Source organism: Drosophila nasuta, chromosome X, assembly GCF_023558535.2.
Source record: "Drosophila nasuta strain 15112-1781.00 chromosome X, ASM2355853v1, whole genome shotgun sequence".
NCBI classification, from domain to species: domain Eukaryota; kingdom Metazoa; phylum Arthropoda; class Insecta; order Diptera; family Drosophilidae; genus Drosophila; species Drosophila nasuta.
Genome location: NC_083459.1, coordinates 8,910,828 through 8,929,992, shown reverse-complemented (window position 1 = coordinate 8,929,992; position 19,165 = coordinate 8,910,828). Strand labels below are relative to the sequence as shown.

General features: G+C 36.3%; 1 protein-coding gene across 3 annotated transcripts; it reads left to right on the top strand.

The window, feature by feature from the left end:
- The first annotated feature begins 1,043 nt into the window (after positions 1 to 1,043).
- On the top strand, positions 1,044 to 18,621 carry LOC132797274 (uncharacterized). Of its 3 annotated transcripts, none has more exons than XM_060808916.1 (6): positions 1,076 to 1,107; positions 1,748 to 1,804; positions 3,607 to 4,074; positions 15,059 to 15,207; positions 15,291 to 15,371; positions 15,450 to 18,621. In XM_060808916.1, the coding sequence occupies exons 3-6, from the start codon at positions 3,723 to 3,725 to the stop codon at positions 15,573 to 15,575; spliced, it is 708 nt and encodes a 235-aa protein (XP_060664899.1). In that variant the 5' UTR covers positions 1,076 to 1,107; positions 1,748 to 1,804; positions 3,607 to 3,722; the 3' UTR covers positions 15,576 to 18,621. The 3 variants fall into 3 exon arrangements, 2 of the variants coding, with proteins under 2 accessions (XP_060664898.1, XP_060664899.1); XR_009633642.1 differs by lacking the exon at positions 1,076 to 1,107 and having other exon boundaries at positions 1,501 to 1,804; positions 15,450 to 15,678; positions 17,609 to 18,621; XM_060808915.1 differs by lacking the exon at positions 1,748 to 1,804 and having other exon boundaries at positions 1,044 to 1,107.
- The last annotated feature ends 544 nt before the right edge of the window (positions 18,622 to 19,165 follow it).

Genomic DNA, 19,165 nt, shown 5'->3' with positions numbered 1-19,165 from the left:
ATGCAAATTAACGCATGTATACAAATATTAAAAATGCGTATATCTAAACCATATCATGTTCCATTATCAAGGGGCATATATAGCAAGGATTGCGGGAAACAACTCTATTAATTAGCATCTAATACTTCTAACGCTTCAGCTTTGTTGGTCAAATGAAAGATACGTAAATTAGTAATTCGATAATAACTCGATATTCACAAGGACGATTGGGATTAAATTTGCCAGGATAAAAGTCCTCACGAGTATGCAACGATTGACACAGTCATCGCAAGGATCAAGGATTGTGCCAAGGGACATCACAATCGACATTCAAATGGCCGAAATACAGAACACTTTTTGGCTGGTGGCCATCGCCCGAAAATCGCGCGACAATTGCGGGACAATCATGGAATTAAAAAACTCTTGTAATTTTTCAGAAGCTTTCGGTATATTTTTGTATTTTTACGGTATATTAATATTGTAAATATGAAAAATAATACCGGTTTCTAATTATTATTTTCATAAAGAAAAATCTCTCTCTGCGCAAAAAAGCAAAAGTTGACAACACTGAAACAGGACTAAATTCCGTAAGTTTAGCACGCAATTGACAAGAAAACCGCATTGTACATGGTACGCATCGATGTAATCTGTGGTTGGTGACAAGTGTAAAAGCTTAAGATGCCATCAACTTGTAATGGTTTGTATTGCGGCTAACAAGCTATCGTTTCGCTAGCAAACTTTGCATCCCAAAAGCTGAGCTATAGCTATGCGCAGTGTAGAGCTTTTCAAGTTTTGCGCCAGTTTGAGTTACATGAGTGTGAAGCGGTTTAAACAGAAATTTATTTGCTAAAATTAATTAAAAACAAAATAAGCAAATTTTTTTTTAAAATAAGCAAACACAAAGTTAGTAAACACAATATTAAAATACTTGCAAATATAATTGCGTTGAATGAAATTCATACATGCCGAAAGCTCTTCAAACATGTTGCGGTTGCGTTGCAACCGTGTACAGGACAAGTTCGCTGTTGACAGCGCTGTGTGACGGCGCAGCTTCAAACGCCATTTCAGTTGACATTTGCAAACGCGACGCTGCAGTCGCTGGCGACGCTCGACTCGGATTTCAGTTCGGTTCGTTGTGGACGCTAAGTTTACATTTCGCAGCAGCAGCAGCAGCAGCAGCAGCAGCAGTCGCAGCAACAGCAACAGCGGCACCAGCAGAAACAGAAGCAGCAGCACCAACAACAACGACAACAACAATAACAACAACACCAACAACGCGAATCAAAAGGCAAAAGCAATTTGCAATAGGAGAACAAAAGTCGTTTAAGAAACTGAAAGGACACGTTGCCAGTGCAGCGCCTTTGTTGCTGCTGCTGCTGCTGCTGTGGTTGTTGTTGTTGTTATTGTTCTGGCTAGTGTAGAGTATTTCATTTGTTTTTTTTTTTTGTCAATTCATGTTGTTGCTGCTGCTGCTGGCGCGTTAACATTTTCGTCTCTCGCACCACACGCCATTTTGTCGGCAACGTGCGCTGTGCTGTGCTGTGTTGTGCTGTGTTGTGCTGTGGGTCGTGTGTGTGGATGATGGAGGCGAAATTTCCGCTGTGTGCGTGTGCGTGTGCGTGAGCGTGCGTCTTGGTGTTTGTTTTGTTTTGTTCATGTGTGTGTGTGTGTGTGCTGTGCATGTGTATGAGCGTTTGTTTGTGTGTGTGTGTGTGAGAGCTGTGTATGTAATCTCCATTTTGTTTTTGTTTGTTTGTTGCTGCTGAAGTATTTTTAGTGCTCGCGTGCGAAATTCGGTGTCAAAGTTAAACATTTTACGTGAGATGTAAGTAGAAGTAGCCTTGAAATGGCCTAAAACAGGCAAAAAAAAAAAAAAAAAACAATCGACACACACACACACTCACAAAACATCAACAACAACAAAACAACCGAAAAAAAAAAATAGACGGAAATATGAGAAAATCAATGCGCGTAAAAAGCGAACGGTGTGTGTCTGCTACTCCAACTGTATGTGTGTGTGTGTGTGTGTGTATTTATTTGTATGTGTATGTGTATGTGTGTGTGTGTAAAGCAAAGAAAATCCATAAAATGCGCTGGGAAACTCGTCGCAGTCGAGCTATGCGAATAATTTATAAGATTGAAATTAAAGACACAAAGGACGCTAGCAATGTGTAACAGAATGTATGTGTATGTGTATGTGTATGTGTATGTGTGTGTGTGAGTGTGAGTGTGTCGCATGCCCAGAAGAAAGCAACCGCAAAAAAGCAGCAAAGAAGATAGGCAAACGGCGCACAAAATAATTTCTTGGCAACAGCCAAAAGCAGCAGCCAAATGCATGAGACGCCCAAAATGCCGAAATGCCTTTGCACCCCTCGCCCCTCGACTGCTTGCCTGTCTTTACCCTCTTTGCACCCCTCGTGCCCCATTGGACCGTTGCAAAAATGTTGTAAACATGCGAGGCCGATGCCAACGTCGACTGCGACTGCGACTGCGACGTTCATGCTGACGTCGATGCCGACGGCAACATCAGTGAAACACGGAACAGCTGATCTGCCTCTGGGGCACATTGGCACATGCTGCAATATGCATTCAACACACACACACACACACACACACACATATATATAGTGAGAGAGTATTGGCTGTCAGCACGCTCGGCACTGCAACACAAAAAGGAAAAACGCTTTAAGCAGCGAGTTAATAAATAACGAGTGCACTCGACCGAATGCATTTTTAATGAGGATCGACTCTGATTTCTATACAAATAATTTACTTAAATGTCATGGGAATGTCGTCCACACACACACACACACACACACACACACACACACACACACACTCACACAGACTGTCAGTCTTGAGTCTTAGTAATGCTTCAAGTGGCTTACCCAAGACAAGTGCAATATGATGCTGTACGACGCCATATTACGTATACGCAACGTACGCTCGTTGCTACATTTCTATGAATGTATGTACATAGTATATACATAGGTATTTCGATGTCTATTCACAGCAACTAAGCATCTTTGGCATACTTAGTGCAGTCACTGTGAGCTGCTTATTACACTCAGCGAAAAGAATGTGAAGAAGCATTTGTATTTATTCTGAATATTTAGACTGTGCCTAATTGATGGAGTACTCACTTACTTACTTTTGTGAATGTTTTGACACGTGTTTAGTTCACAGCTTAATTTCGTGAATATTTTGACAGCTTCATTTGCATTTCAATTTGAACTTGTATTTTGCTTGTGTTCGAGATACAAGCTTATGTAAATACGTACTCGTATTTAATAAAAGAGTTTGTTCATTGATTTGAAATGTTTGCAATTCAATCAGAAGAAGAAAGTGAAGTACAAATAAAATAGTCTCACCGAAGCGATCATTTATCGATAACAATAGGACTTACTTAGTATATTATTTCCAGCAGTTTCAAATATAATTTGTTCGAGCTTTAAGGTCGTGTGTGTGTGTTTTTAGGTATTTTGTCTATGGTTTGTTTGCTGTGCGAGTTTGCGAGTGTACGAGTGTACGAGTGTGCGAGTGTATAAACGAAGTGAAGGCCAAGTGACAGCTGAGCGAACCCGTGCCCTTATGCCAATCAACTTAACTATGTTTAACTTTCTGCAGCTACCCGCACAGTGTGACGCGAACAGTGCCAGCCCACAAGGAGGAGGTGGAGAGGTGCAGCAGTAGCAGCAGCAGCAGAGCAGAGCAGCAGCCAAGTTCAAAATCAACGCCTGACAATGACAAAGCGCTCCGTTGGGCGGCCAACTGCAGCAACGTGGCGCCCGCCAACAGCAGCAGCAGTAGCCCCAATCAAAACAACAGCAGCAGCAACAACAACAACAACAGCAACTGCAACAACAACAATAGCCACAGTAGCAGCAACAGCAACAACAGCAACAACAGCAACAACATCGCCAGCAATTACAACAATCAATGAGCGCAGCACGAGATGGCGACGTTGCCAGCGTCGTCGACGCTGCATAACAATGCGGATGAGCCGAGCCTCGCTGTATGCCTCGTTGCCGGCATGTGGCATGTCCTGGCTGCTGTTCGTCCTCTGTCTGCTCAGCTGCCTGTGCTGTTACACAGGTAATTACCAACACGCCACTCGCTTGACACTTGATTAGCATGACTTGCCTTTTCCCCTTCCCTTTCCCTTCCCCTTTCCCTTCCCCTTTCCTTTCCATTGTTTTTTTTTAAATGCAAATCATAGCCAACAGATCAGCGACCACTTTTCAGTGGTGCACATGATTATGCGATTACGTGATTACATGCTTATATAATTCTGTTGCCACTCACACACATTACTATACTGTCTGGATCAGCAAGAATTTAGAGCTAGATAATCAATTGTTTTACTTATTACGTATACGCAGCGTAGCTACAAATCGTTGAATGTTGTCTGGATCCTCAAGAATTTAGAGACAATTAGAATTTGTATTCAATTTAACTCGTTAATCAATAACAAATTTCAGTTATAAGTAATTATAGACAACAACTTTGCTTATTACGTATACGCAATGTGCCCATATATATATATATATGTTGTCTGGATCAGCAGGAATTTTGTGCTACGTTGCTTCGAACTTCGTATTTGATGTAACAGAATAATCAATAAATAATAAATGTGCACTTAACTAATTACATTCAAAGTCTGCTCGTATTACGTATACGCAACGTAGCTGTAGTACTATGTTGACTGAAACCGTGCTTAATATTAGGCATTTCATATAACTCGTTAATCAATAAGTGTTTTCAATGAAGTTACTATTGGCAAACAAACACTGTATTCATTACGTATACGCAACGTATCTCTATTACTATATTCTCTGGATCAGCAAGAATCTTGTGACAGTTTGCTTAGTATTTCCCGCATTGATATAACGCAATATTCAATAGAAATTTTCAATCCTCAATTAACTAATTATTTTCAAAGACTTCACATATTACGTATACGCAACATATATATGATACTATGTTGAATGGATCAGCAAAAGTGTTATAAACGCTTAATATTTGAAATTAGACATAACTCGACAATCAATAAATGTTTTTCATGTTTTTATAAGTTCCTATAGACAAAGACTTTACTTATTACGTATACGCAACGTATCAGCTTTTTCTAATATATGCATGTACATATACATATGAATGTAGTCTTGATCAGCAGGAATTTTGTCAAAATTTGTTGAACATTTTCAGTTTGATATTACTCGTTAAATATTTTCATTGTTCAATGAACTATTAACAACTACTTATTACGTATACGTAACGTACCTATAATATATATAAATATGATAATATTGTCTGGATTAGCAAGAGTTTTGTGACAATCTGCTTAGTCTTTCGGATTGAATTCAAAAATCAATAGATAGTTTCGGTATTCAATTAACATATAATTATTACGTATACTCAACGCATATAGACGTTACTTATTACGTATACGCAACGTATATTTTTACCTAAATTCATACACATGTGTATTTAAGAGTCTATTGATCAGCTGAAAACCATTCCATCGCATAGAAAATATTGCAGTGATATAACGAAAGAAATATTTAATTTACGAGTGTTAAAATACTTTTTAAATATATATAAATTTATGACCGAATTGTTAAAGTGCAGCAAATAATATGATTAAAATTAATATCAAATAGTTGCTTATGAAATCAGAAATTATTATTCACTGACTAATTTGCACAATTAGCATAAATCGAATAACGAATTATGAGTTGAAAATAACACAGCAGTTATAACATATTAGCAACTCTTCAATAATCGTAATGCATTTATATAAAATATATAAAATCAACAAAATTGACAAATCAATTCTTAGCCAAATTTCCGCATCGGCTTGCGCTTTGCTTGCCAAAGAGAAAAATCACATTGCCAAAACTTTTTCAACACTAGAAATTGAAGTGGTAAGCAAGCAAGTAAGTAGTGAGACCCTCTAAACAATTACTGACTGCATGACAAAGTGTTTTTTTTTTTATCGCCCATCTCTCACACTCACTCGAATACTAGAGGTCAGATTAAAGGCTTAAGCTGGTGTAAATGTGGGCAAAACATGCATATGTAATGGGCGCCTTATTCGAAAACAAAACAAACAGAAAAACAACAGCAAAAAGACCGCCGCAAGACAAATAATAAATAATATCCGAAACAATTGGTCGAGAAAAGGGCATTACAAAAACAAAACAGCTGACAAGTAGGAGGACGAAGGGGCGTGTCGTGCAGGACAACAATGGCAAAATAGCCTTGACTTTGCACATGCAAAGTCGAGGCATTGGTTTTTCTTCTTTTTTTTTTTGAGGCTGGTTTGGTGCATGTTTTTTTGGTTGCCATGTCGCCATGTCCCAAGCACCTGAAGGCACTTTCATTTCCAGTTGTAGTCCGTGTGGCAGTTTCAGTTACTGCAAATAGAAGGCGTGGCATCCCAGACGAGCAACACTTAAATTTTTGCACTCGTGCAACACACTGCAACACAACATTCAAGTTTGCAACCATCGCTGCCGCACAATCACACAAATGTTACCAATTTTTTCTTCGCTCTTCGTTTTTCTTTTGCTTCTTTGTTGAGGTACTAAAAAAGAACCATAAAAAGTTTTCATTCGAGAATCGAATAGATAGAATACTCGTACATACGAGTAGATGACAACTTCTGTGCATACGCTCACCACACTTAAAGTACATTAGCTTGGTCATCAGCAAAGAAATTCTACTCAACTTATTAAAAATCTACCACAAAAATCGACAATAATTTTAATATTTATATATTGCAAATTGCAAATATTACAAAGCGAACGCTGCCAACGAAACTTTTAGCTCAATATGGAAATTCTATAAAATCAATAATATAATATTTACTGAGTATTCAGTTCTTGTTTCTTGATTGGTTGGCTTTTTGTTTTAATTGTTGTAAAACTCCTACAATAAAACAGCATCAGAAAAACACTTCTAATTACTCCACACAACTTTTATCAAAGGCAGATTGAATAGTAATAAACAAAATAAATATTTTGTTATATTCAAAGCACCATCTTCAATTTTTCTTATTGCAATGAAATGAGACAAACCGACAAAGGCTTTCAGACTTATTAAAAACGCTATCTTTAAGTATGTTATTATGTTTCTTAAAAATGAGCGTTTTAAACATTAATAAAAGGCGCTTTTTTTAAGCAAAAGAAACACAAATTTATAAAGTCATTATATTAATAGAATAATGAATTATAGATGAATAATATTATAAACAAGTTTATTTTAAATGCGAAAATTTGCAGCTTTCTGGAAACTTTTATGTCAGAAGAAACATAAACAAAACAATTTAAGGAGCTATTTTATTAACAAGGGGTTATAAGTACTCAGAGAGAAAAAATCAAGATTAACAAATGGATTGCAAATCTTCATTTAAATGTTTTTTTTAAGATTAATAAAAAAACAACTTTAACTTTTCAAAAATTTTCATTTTAGGATTAAAATCTGGCTTCAAAAATATTATATTCTGTATAGAGATATAAATATGTATATATATTTTAGTTGTACTTTTTATAGCATTAGAGCAACTTCTTTATGAGAAATGCTACATTAGAAATGCCAATTTTTGTATGGTAATTTACGAAACCTTTTTATGTCTATGAACAGCTGGGGAAAGGGTATTAAAACTACGTTGATATAAAAGGAATAATTTTGGCGGCTTCTGTGTGTTGGCTTCTGGCTTTGCTTCTGTTGTTATTGACGCATAAAACTTTTTGCCAAACTATTTTGTGGTATGGATGGCATAACGAGTCGCAGCTCCCACGTGGCTGCTGCTCTCATTTCTCGTTTCTCGATTCTTGTTTTTGTTTTTGTTTTCCTATATTTTCATTTTTGTTTTTGCTTTCTCATTTCATTTCGTTTTCAGTTTGGTTTCATTTTCGTTGTGGTTTTCTTGCAAGTTGCGAGTTGGACTTCCGCCTAGCAGCCGAAAGTTGAAACTGCAAAAGCTTGGCCAAAGCCAAGTTTTATTGCCCAGTTAGAGGCAATTGAGTTATTGGCCGCAAGATTGTTGGACAACGATGTCAAGGCATTTGAGGTCGAGTTATCTCTTATAAGTATGTATGCATGTAGTCATCATATGAATATATAGTATAGATTACTATGAGTGTACTCACTCGCAAGCAGTTCGAATGCTCACTTATGGCTAACTAATTAGTTGGATTTTAGCCAAAGCATTTAGCCGATGCATCTTATATAAACAAAAGCGGCGAGACAGCGTCGAATCATTTCGGATCGATAGTTTGGGGGCCAGCTACGAGTATGGTTATATGGCTATAACGGGCTAATTATACTCAGCCAACAGGCCAACAAGCAAAACAGGCAAAACAGTCAAAGAGCCAAACGACTTACACACACACACACACACACATGCAGTCATTGCAAATGGCCATTAGTAATGATAATTGCGTTGATAGACGGGCAATCAAATCCTTTTCACAGCATGTGCAAACCCCCATGCAAAATGCATGCCTTTGTGTCAGTCAAAAGTCTCGTCTCTATGGGTGTGTGTGTGTTTGTGTGTGTGTGTGGCGAGTGCGCCCATCCACAGCCACTCATTAGTGCTATATCGTAGTATTCGAGTGCATTGCTTGGGTGTGACGTCAGAGTGGCCAATAGAATGTAAAGAACAAAAAATATATGGGTGAAACCTTGAAGCACATAACGAGAAGTGCAAAGCGAAGGACGTGCAACGAGTAGCAGAGAATATCCATAAGTATTTCGAGTAGACATCAGCAAAAGATGCGAGTGTTCGTGGAGATGATTATGCTCAACAAGAACCAAATTAAGTGTGAGTAATGCAATAGTTGAAAAGCAGATCTTAGCGGGTAAGCGTAATGAAAAGAATAATCAATATTTGCTTAAAGAATGTAGCGACTGGGAAACAGCGAATAGAAAAGAGTGACTTATAGGGTCTTGATAGTGAAAGTGTCACGAGAAAATAAAGTAATAAAAATAACATACAGAGAATAAAAACGTCGCTACTCGCTGTGGAATATAATTAATAAAGAATAATAGTTAGATACTAAAATTGAATTGAATTGATTATAACGAGTAAACGATAACGAATAATGAGTAGAGTTTAGTTATTAGTGAATATTATATGTATATCGTAGAGTATAACAATCAATTAGAATAAACAGTGGAAAACAGCGAACAGTATATAAAAGTGACGAGTAACGAGTGAAACATACCATGTAAGGTATACCATGTATTCTATAACGAACATAATACAAAATGCACACATACAGAGTAAATCATTAATCATAAAATGAAATGAGTAACTTTTAACATAACAACAAAAAGTAACGAGTAACGAGTGAAATATAACAATTAGATCACAATCATTCAATATTCACTTTTAATCACATTGTGTAATACAATAAGACAAGCTTAGCTAGTTAAATAATTCTCGCACAGCTTACGAATTAAGCAAACAACGAAAGATATGTAACGAGTTTAACAGTCTGCATCTTGTCACACGTAACAAGGAACGTTCGAGATTATTGCATAAAAAATGCAGCGTTATGGTGACAACTTCTGTTAACTCTTTTTTTTTTTGTTGCAAAATTTGTGGTTTTCCGTTTTTGCGGTTTCCACACTGACAAAACAATTGCTGTTGCTGTTGCTGTTGCTGTTTGGCTTTCGGCTTTGGGCTTTTGGTTTTTCGTCGCCTTCCGTTCGACAGATTGTCGCATCGCAGTGCTTATCTCACGAAATATGGTCGCATCTCGCGGCCATTCTGACGACAGTCAGGTTTGCACAGACTTCTGGTAAGCCATGCCATGCCATGCCATGCATATGCATATGGATATGCATATGTACATATATTGCGCATACGACACGTTGACATTGCAAGGCGCTGAAAAGTGAAACGGAAGGGGAAATGGCAAATGGAGGAAATGGCAAGTGTAGGAAATTTGCATTGCATACCGAGCAGGGGCACGTTACACATTCAACGCTTTACGTTTTGCCACTAATTGCATTGCGCACAACATTCACAAATGCTTTTATAATCTTTGCTTCCGTTTACAATTGAACAACGAAACAGCGACGGCGGTGACGACGCGACGTTTTTGGCATCGAGCAGGTTTCCTTTTGCTTGTCACAAGCTATTTTCCCACACACACACACACACACATACACATACATACACAAATAAACGCAAAGAAAATCTCATTAGTGACGTCCGATGATTACCAAGACACAAACACAAAGAGAAAAAGCGGGAGATAGAGAGAGAGAGAGAGAGAGAGCGGCACTAAGAGCCAGGCACAAGTTGCCAAGTTGATGGCTGCACTCAGTCAACGTCGTCGCCCTGACACTGCCTGACTCGCCCCCTTTTGCCGCCCACACTCATGCCTAGCACTTTGCACTTGCCATTGCGTGTGCGCTTGTTATACCCGGTAAACATTGAGTGGCCGGGTAAGCTAATTAAGCAAAAAGTCAGAGACCTCTTTAATTTCCTCCTGATCTGAAATACCTTCAACTCACAAATCATTTCACGCTGCAGCTTCTACACTGATAAAGTGCATTTAGAGCTTATTAAATTGCAAATAGAATTAAAATTATTTTGGATTATTTTTTTTAGTTTTTCTTTGAATTTCTATATATTACTAAACGAGCTTTCTGAAGAAAGCATTATAAAATGAACTTAGTCTAAAATAGTAAAATTAAATTGCAATTATAATTGAAATTATTCTGAATCATTTTTTAAAATTTGTATTATATTATTAGCAGTATTTTTTGACATCAATATAACATTTAATGGATGGAGAAAAATACATAATAATAAAAAAAATAAATTTCTAATATAATTGAAATTATTTGCGAGTATTTTTTGAGTGTTTTTTTATTATTCACTTTCTTATGACGATATGGTACTTTTAACTTAGTTAGTTAGTTAGGCTTACTTTACTTTTTTCTATAATTGTAAAAATGAGAAATGCAAAATCTCTTTAACAAAATGATTCATACACAATAAGAAAATGTTATCAGGTATTTCGCAGTCGAGACATCCTCCACATTTGTTCTGTTGTTAGCATTTGCAACACACAATTGTTACCATTTATGAACTATTTCGAAATACATAACTTTGCTGTGCGGTGCTGGTGACCATGATGATGGGCAATTTCACAAATTGCTGTTGAAATGGCAAGCGAAACCAAAATTGAAACACACACCAACCTGCATTCAAATTGTGATTCAAATACAGATTCAAATTGAAATGAAAATGGAAATTGACACGCACACACAGACACAGACACACACACACACACATACATACACACACACACTCACAGAGAAGAGTTGATTAATCAGTTTATAAGTAGAGAGCAGAGCATAATCCACTTGCACTTTGCACAAAGTTAATTGCGTTTGCCTAATCACAACTATTTTCAAATCAAATTATGCATATTGATGTCAGTAGAGAAGCGTAGACGACAAATTAGCCAGCGATTGCAATTGCAATTAGTTTGACTAATTAATAGGATAAGCGCAGGCTTAAGTAAAAGCCGTGCAGCAAATGCAATTTAATTGATATTACTGCAGTATTGCCAGCGGGGAATTAACTCAACGCGACAGAGCGTGATATTAACTTGGCTACAGTGGTTGCGATAGGCAAATGCCAACAGCTGATATTTACGATGATATATTTAACGTATTTACTCTGTCCTTCTGTCTGTCTGTCCATCATTTAGAGTTGACAGAACTTGAAAACTATGTGAGCTATCATTGTTAAATTTATGCTCACTACTTTTAAGGTTTATTTGGTTGATTACTGAAAATTTCATTATAATCGATTTAAAAATTTTCTCTGTCTGTCTGTCTGTCCATTATTAAAAGTTAACATATATGAAAAACCACGTGAGCTAGCGTTGTGAAATTTATGCTCAGTACTTTTATTAAATATTAGGTTGATTAATTATAATCGATTAATGAACTTCCAAGTTATTGAAAAAAAATGACAAGGCTCATATCATTACAATAATACTATATATTATATTCATATTAAAATGCATTCCACAGTTAGTATTACTTTTAGTCTTTTATCTCTTTCTATACAACGAACAACTGAATTTATGAATGTAATGCAATAAAATTCCATTGAATTTAAGAGAAACTTAATATAAATCACAGCAAAAATATCTTTAAGCGCTTTTTGGCCCTTGAAAATTGTAGAAGATGAGAAGGAAAATTGATTTTACACTGAAAATAGAACACTGGACGCCATACTTAATCAGATTTACGTTTAAGGTGGTCGGGCAGGGAAGTGAAGGGGAGGGAAAGGTACCCAAGTTAAGCAGGTTCTGTTCGTTGGCTGGCTGACTGGCTGGCAGTGAAGGTGCTTTCTGTTTTCGAGGAGGTCACCAGCTAAATGTCATAACAAAAGCTATTTATAAGTAAGCCGCATGGCTGCACATAAACATTCCGCCAAGCCCCTCCCCACACTTTTAAGACTCTCCTCTGCACAAGTCGCAGGTCCGCCGAGTTCGAATCCCAGTGCAGGTCCAATAATGAACAACCGAATGGGTCAGATGCAGGTGCAGTTGCGAGAAGGGGGCAGCTGGCAGGAAGGCAGAAAGGCAGCCAAGCGGCGGCTCACGCAAGCCAACGGGCATTAAAAAGTAATAAGCATAATTGTGAAATGTCGCCATAAAAACAGAGCGAATAACACACACAGCCAAAGCCATAGCCATAGCCATGAAATCATGCAGACAGAGAGAGAGAGTGAAAGAGAGAGAGAGAGAGGGGTTGGCATGAGGCGTGACGTATACGGCACGTTGGCCCAACTTTGACCCAGGACTGGCTAAGTTGTTTGGCCGACAGCTGGCGCAAAAGTCGAGTCGAGTCGAGTCGAGTCGAATCGAGGCGAGTCGAGTCGAGCTCTTGTTTTTAATTATTCAGCGATCTCAAAACACGGACACGCTGACAGCAGTGACGTCGACGAGAGCACAAAGCACCACCAACAGCAACAGCAACAGCAGCAGCAGAGGGCAAACAAACAAACAAAAGGAGAAGGCAATATACAAAAACACAGAAAACACAACACACAAAAAACACAAAAAGGAAAGCAAACGCACAAACAACTGCAACGACCAAATGTCGCCATTGCCCTTTCCACTATGTTTGCCTCCTCCTCCTCCTCCTCCTGCTCCCCCCCGTACAGCACCTTAAACACCCTGTGCCAATTGTCCGTTTTGGCAGCAGCAGCAAAAATTGAGCAGCAGCAGTTGCAAGTTTTGCGGCACTTTCACCATTTGCCGCATGACGCGTCAGTGGTTCGGCAAGTCCGTTCAGCCGTCCGGAAGTCGCTTACAACTTCGAACCATGTTTCAAGTGCCCCGCGACTGCCGCAGCAGCAACTGTTACACTAACTGTGCAAATGCACTTGACTGTGCGGTTGCTGCTGCGGCACTGCAACAGTCGAACAGTCGAACAGTGGAGCACTGGAGCAAGCCGTGTCGAGTTCACACCACACCACACCACACATCACATCTTAAGAGGGGTAGGTCACGGTTCATCTAAAAAGCTGTCGACGTTCCAAGCTGCACTCTCGAACCTGGCACATGCCACATGTCGCAGGTTGCAGGTTGCATGACGAAAAGCGAAAAGCTTGCCTACTGCAAAGCTCATTGCAACGAACATGCGGCGAACATGCAACATGTTGCAACCTTGCTGCAGTGCAACCAACGTCTTAAGCCTCTAATTCGAGTGCACAAATGTGATTGATGCGATGCGAGACTTAATCTTAGAGTAAACTAAAGAGTTTCCACAGCAACGAGTGTCAGAAGCCAATTAGATGAAGAGCAAGTAAAGTAATAGTGATAGCCTAGCGAATAAAGTGGACTAAATGCAGTAGATAAATTGTGAATAAACTAAAAATTCGAGTAGTAAGCAGCAGAAGTATACAGCGACTAAAGAAATTTAGGACAGTAACATGTATAGAAATAACGAGTAGATCAATAGCGAGTAAGGAACCGAGTAGATAAATAACTCGTAGAGTAACTAGAATAAAGAAATACTGAGCGCTAAATATCGAATATAGAAGTAGCAAGTATAACGCGAACGAGTAAATAAATAGCGAGAATGGAACCGAGTAGATAAATAACTGGTAGAGTAACTAGAATATAGCAGTACCAAACACAAAATAGCGAGTACAACAATAACGAGTAGGTAAATTGCGAGCAACGAACCGGGTAAATAAGAATCTTATAGAGTAACTAGAATATAGCAATACCAAATACAAAATAGCGAATATAGAAGTAGCGAGTATAGCAATAACGAGTAGATAAATTGCGAGTAACGAACCGGGTAAATAAGAATCTTATAGAGTAACTAGAATATAGCAATACCAAATACAAAATAGCGAATATAGAAGTAGCGAGTATAGCAATAACGAGTAGATAAATTGCGAGTAACGAACCGGGTAAATAAGAATCTTATAGAATAACTAGAATATAGCAATACCAAATAGAAAATAACGATTTTAGAAGAAGCGAGTATAGCAATAACCAGTAGATAAATATCTGGTAGGGTAAATAGAATAAAGCAATACTGAACACAAAATAGCGAATAGGGAAGTAGCGAGTATATCAATAACGAGTAAGTAAATAGCGAGTATGAAACCGAGTATATAAATAGCTGGTAGAGTAACTAGATTAAAGAAATACCGAACATTCAAGGAGCGAATATAGCATTAACGAGAAAATAAACTGTGATTGGATCAAAATCCAGTAATAAATCAATAAAAAATAGAATAACGTCTTCATCAAAAAATAAATTTGAGATACTTAATTAAACAAATATTCGATCGAAATACTTGGTTGTTAATTTTACTTCGCCTCTTAAATATTTATTTATGGCACTTCAAGTTTAAAAATATAAATAAAAGGAAATATCTTTTTAAATTTTAAGTTGAAGAAATGGTTTGAATTTCAATCGACTTTTTTATGTTCTCTCTTATCTTTCACTTTATATATAACATATATATCATTTACTTCTTTAACGAGTTTTTTTTGCAATTTGTATGTTATAGTTGCACTGGAGGAGGACTGCGTGGACTTTCAGGGCAACAAGGTGAACCACGGCATGCTGTACGTGCCCGGACCCGGCGTCTGCAGTCTCTGTGTTTGCTATCATTCCGAGCCGCTGTGGTGCAAGGCCATTTACTGTGATCCCCCTTATGTAAGTGCATCCCCAAAAGAAAGAGAAAAAAACAGAACACAACATTTTACGACTTGCTCTCTCCATAAATTTCTTTCGATTAGTTCTGTAAAAACTTCAGAGTGGGCGAACGTTGCTGCGAATTCGAGTGTCTCGATCCACCCGGCGAGGATAAACTCTATCAGGTAAGTGCGAGTGCTCCGAATGAGTTCCTCCAGAGTTTATATCCATATGCAGCTCGTTGTTAATGTTGTGTCATATAGGAACGCATGCGAAAACGTGCCGAAATTTTGGCTGGCAACAGCACCGCATCGAATGTGAAGGTGGCGCCTCTGGCCGTGTCCACCATAATGCTCAGCTTTCTGGGCAACAGTTTTCTCAACTTATAACTTGAAGTGAAATAGCAAGCGAGCAACGGTAACGGTAACGGTGACGGTAACGGTGTTTAGCAATTAAGTACAGCCCGTCTTGAAGAGGGAGAGAGTGGGAAAGGTTCGTTTTTGTTAACTGTCCCCCAAGCTGGACCCTAAACGATACTTATTACAATGTAATAACAGCAGCTAACAAATTTATATACACTTAGGTGCATTACAAACAAAACAAAACAAAAAAAACAACACAAAAAAATTATAAAATTATATATATTTAACAAAACCAAAAAAAAAAGAACAAAAAATTGGAGTACTACAGAACAATACGTAGGTTTTCAACTTATACTTATGTATGTACTATATATGTATATATATATATATATATATATATATATGTATATGTATATCCCTAGTCTTATGTAGGTACAATAATACAAGCGAGAACAAAATCAAGCGTACAGTCCATGCCACATCGCTATCGCTATCGTTATCGTTATCGAAATCGAAATCACGCTGTCATCAAGGCAGTCTTTAACTAGCTCCTAAGTCGTAATATATGTATGTATAAAACAATATTTATATATATAGACGAGTATATACTCAAAACTGTACATACGCATATAGCTGCCTAGCTCTATATAAATATGTATGTATAGTATATATCGGATCAAAAGCAAACTTGTTGATTAGTATTTAGCTAAATGAAATGATTATGAATCGGTCGATCGATCAGTCAGATGGATCGATAGCTCGTTTATATGATACATTAAGGTTCTGTGTATGCACCTAGGAAATCTTTTTTAACAAATATATGTACTATGTATCTCAACATTAACACACATCACGAATATTGCTCGTACTAATCCATAACATTTCACACTTGCGAGTACCTCACCTAGTGAACAAATTGTTTTTTTTTTTATTTTTAACTCTTTTTCACACATAGATATAGCAAATTAGCTCATACGGGCATGCTCTGAATTTCAATTTCGCAGCACGTTTTACAAAGATATATTTTGCCAAGAAATTCAATTATTGTTTAGTGATTAAATACATTTTCAATCTTTAACATAGAAGGCCTAAAGTGCCTAATTGTTTGCAAATTTTTACGATAAACTTTTCGTTATTCATAGAAAAACTTACTTGGCGATAGTTCAATCACATGGCAGCTATATGTAAGTCACTAAAAAATTCTTGGTAGTATTAAAAAAAAAGATTTTTTGTTCAGCCATAGATTATTTCACATTAGAGATACGATATTGGAGTTCAGAGCATGCTAAAAGAATGAAACCTTTAATTGCAATTACACTGTAGTAAATTACACATATCATAAGAGACACACACATACACCCACACACATACATACACAGACACATACACCCTTACACTGTAGAAATTACAAAAAAAAATATATATGAACAAATAAATATATACTATATAAATCGTATATATTTTGCATTGGTGCTAATTTTATTGTAGGCTAAACACGTTCCGTATAAAATCAACACTCATAAAACATAACATAACATATGCACACACACACATACACGATCATAAGGTTGCATCGTCCATCATAATCGAATGCATTTGATTCAAAATCAAAACCCATATCAAGTGGCGAATGGAGAGTGTCTAAAATGATAAAGTCTTTGTAATACCCATAAGTTCTATAGTCAAACTAATCCAATAAAAACCATTTTGTATTTCATTTGCAAAGCCAATACAAAAAAAAAAACAATTTAAAAACCTAACTAATAAATTAAAAACAATATGAAAAAGAAAACATAATCAAGCGTTCAAAATGAAATCCTTAAAAACAAAAACCAATACAATTTTAACAGCAATAATAAATTTTAAAGCTAATTCCTATAGAACGAAAGTTTTTTGGTTATGTTCACTTGAATTAATCGATAATTGCGGAGGTAGTAGAACTTAAGACTTAAGTAATCTGAAATAACCGCTATAACCGTCTCTTTCGATATACCCAGATAGCAAGATACCGAGATATATATAAATATTACAAAGAAGAATACTATGTATTTAATTTTTAGGCATATTACAGGACCAGCAAGCAGAGCGCAAAAAGCAAAACAGACAAACAACAAAAGCATTCAAAAGACCCAAACAATCGCAAACGAATTATCGATAGCTATCGATGATAAATCAAATAAAATGACACAACAAAATAATCGTACAGTAAATACCACAACTAACGGAAATAGATGTGTACATAAGGAGTACGGCTGTGACAATTTATTGTTTGCTTCAAACGCATTAAACACAACTGTAAATACGAAAAGATAAATAAACAATAATAATAATAATAATAATAATAATACGATTACAATCTATGGAAATCTCTATATACATTCATACTATATAAAATGCAATATTTAAACAAAAGAGTCTCGAGCCTAATGAAACAATTAACAGTTACAAGCTTTCTCTAGTTTATGATGTAACCGAAAGTATTTTAATAATAAAAGAAAAACAAACCAAAGAAAGAATCAAAGAAGAATATTTTGGATAATCGGACTATCGATTAAAGAATATTTCTGCAGATAATTGGATAGATTTTGAAGACGTAAAGAAGGTCTGAAAAAAAACTAAAGTAAATTATTGAAAATATTAATTTGTAAATTAAATTTTTCATATTCGATGTTTAAGTTTTCGTTTTTTACCGAAAATATGAAAAAATAAAAAATTGCAAATATTTTTATTTTTATCCAACTGTAGGGGTATTCAAAAGAAAAGAGTAAAAATAACAATAAACAATGATCTAAACTGAATGTACAATTCGAATGCCACAATATCTGACCAATATGCAAAACATATATAGTATATTTATGCATAAAGAAAAACCAACTCGTATGAACTCATAAACGATGTGTATTTTTAAGACGACAAATTTGACAAATTTTAATAGAATCCAAAACTAATATGCAAACAAACAAAAAAGTAATGCTTTAAAGTACTAACAACAAATTCTAACAACAACAACAACAAAAAACTATTATATAAAAGAAACCAAAAACAATTTCAATTTATAGACTAAATAAACAAACGCAAATTGGCTTTAATTGACAGTTAATAATAATTAATTAATAAACAACAAAAAAAGAAAGAAAAGTAAATGAAATCATTAGAAGAAAATAATATTTGAACATTTACCTTGAGGACGTCACGTCACGCTCATTTCTAAAATGGTACGAGTACGGATTTTTTTCTCGATTTTTAGATAGACCCATAACATATATTTGGGGTATAAGTTGTCAATAATATGATCGATTTACATGATCCGAACAAAAAAAAATCCCGTCTTACGCTTTTGCCACTAAAAACCTCTATAAACAATTTTTTTTTATATATATAAGCACTACGACTTAAAGTGCATTCTGGAAATGTCCCATTAAGCTAATCCAATGGGCATTTACCTATTACTTACAAATACTTAGTCTAAATCGAAGCGATATAATCTAGTATCAGCTGTACGTATTTAGTTTTGAAACTGAAACACTTATAAACCAAAACCTTCAAATCTTATTGAAATTAATAATAAAAAAAATGATATAGTAACAACTAAAATTAAAGCAAATGAAGATGAACTC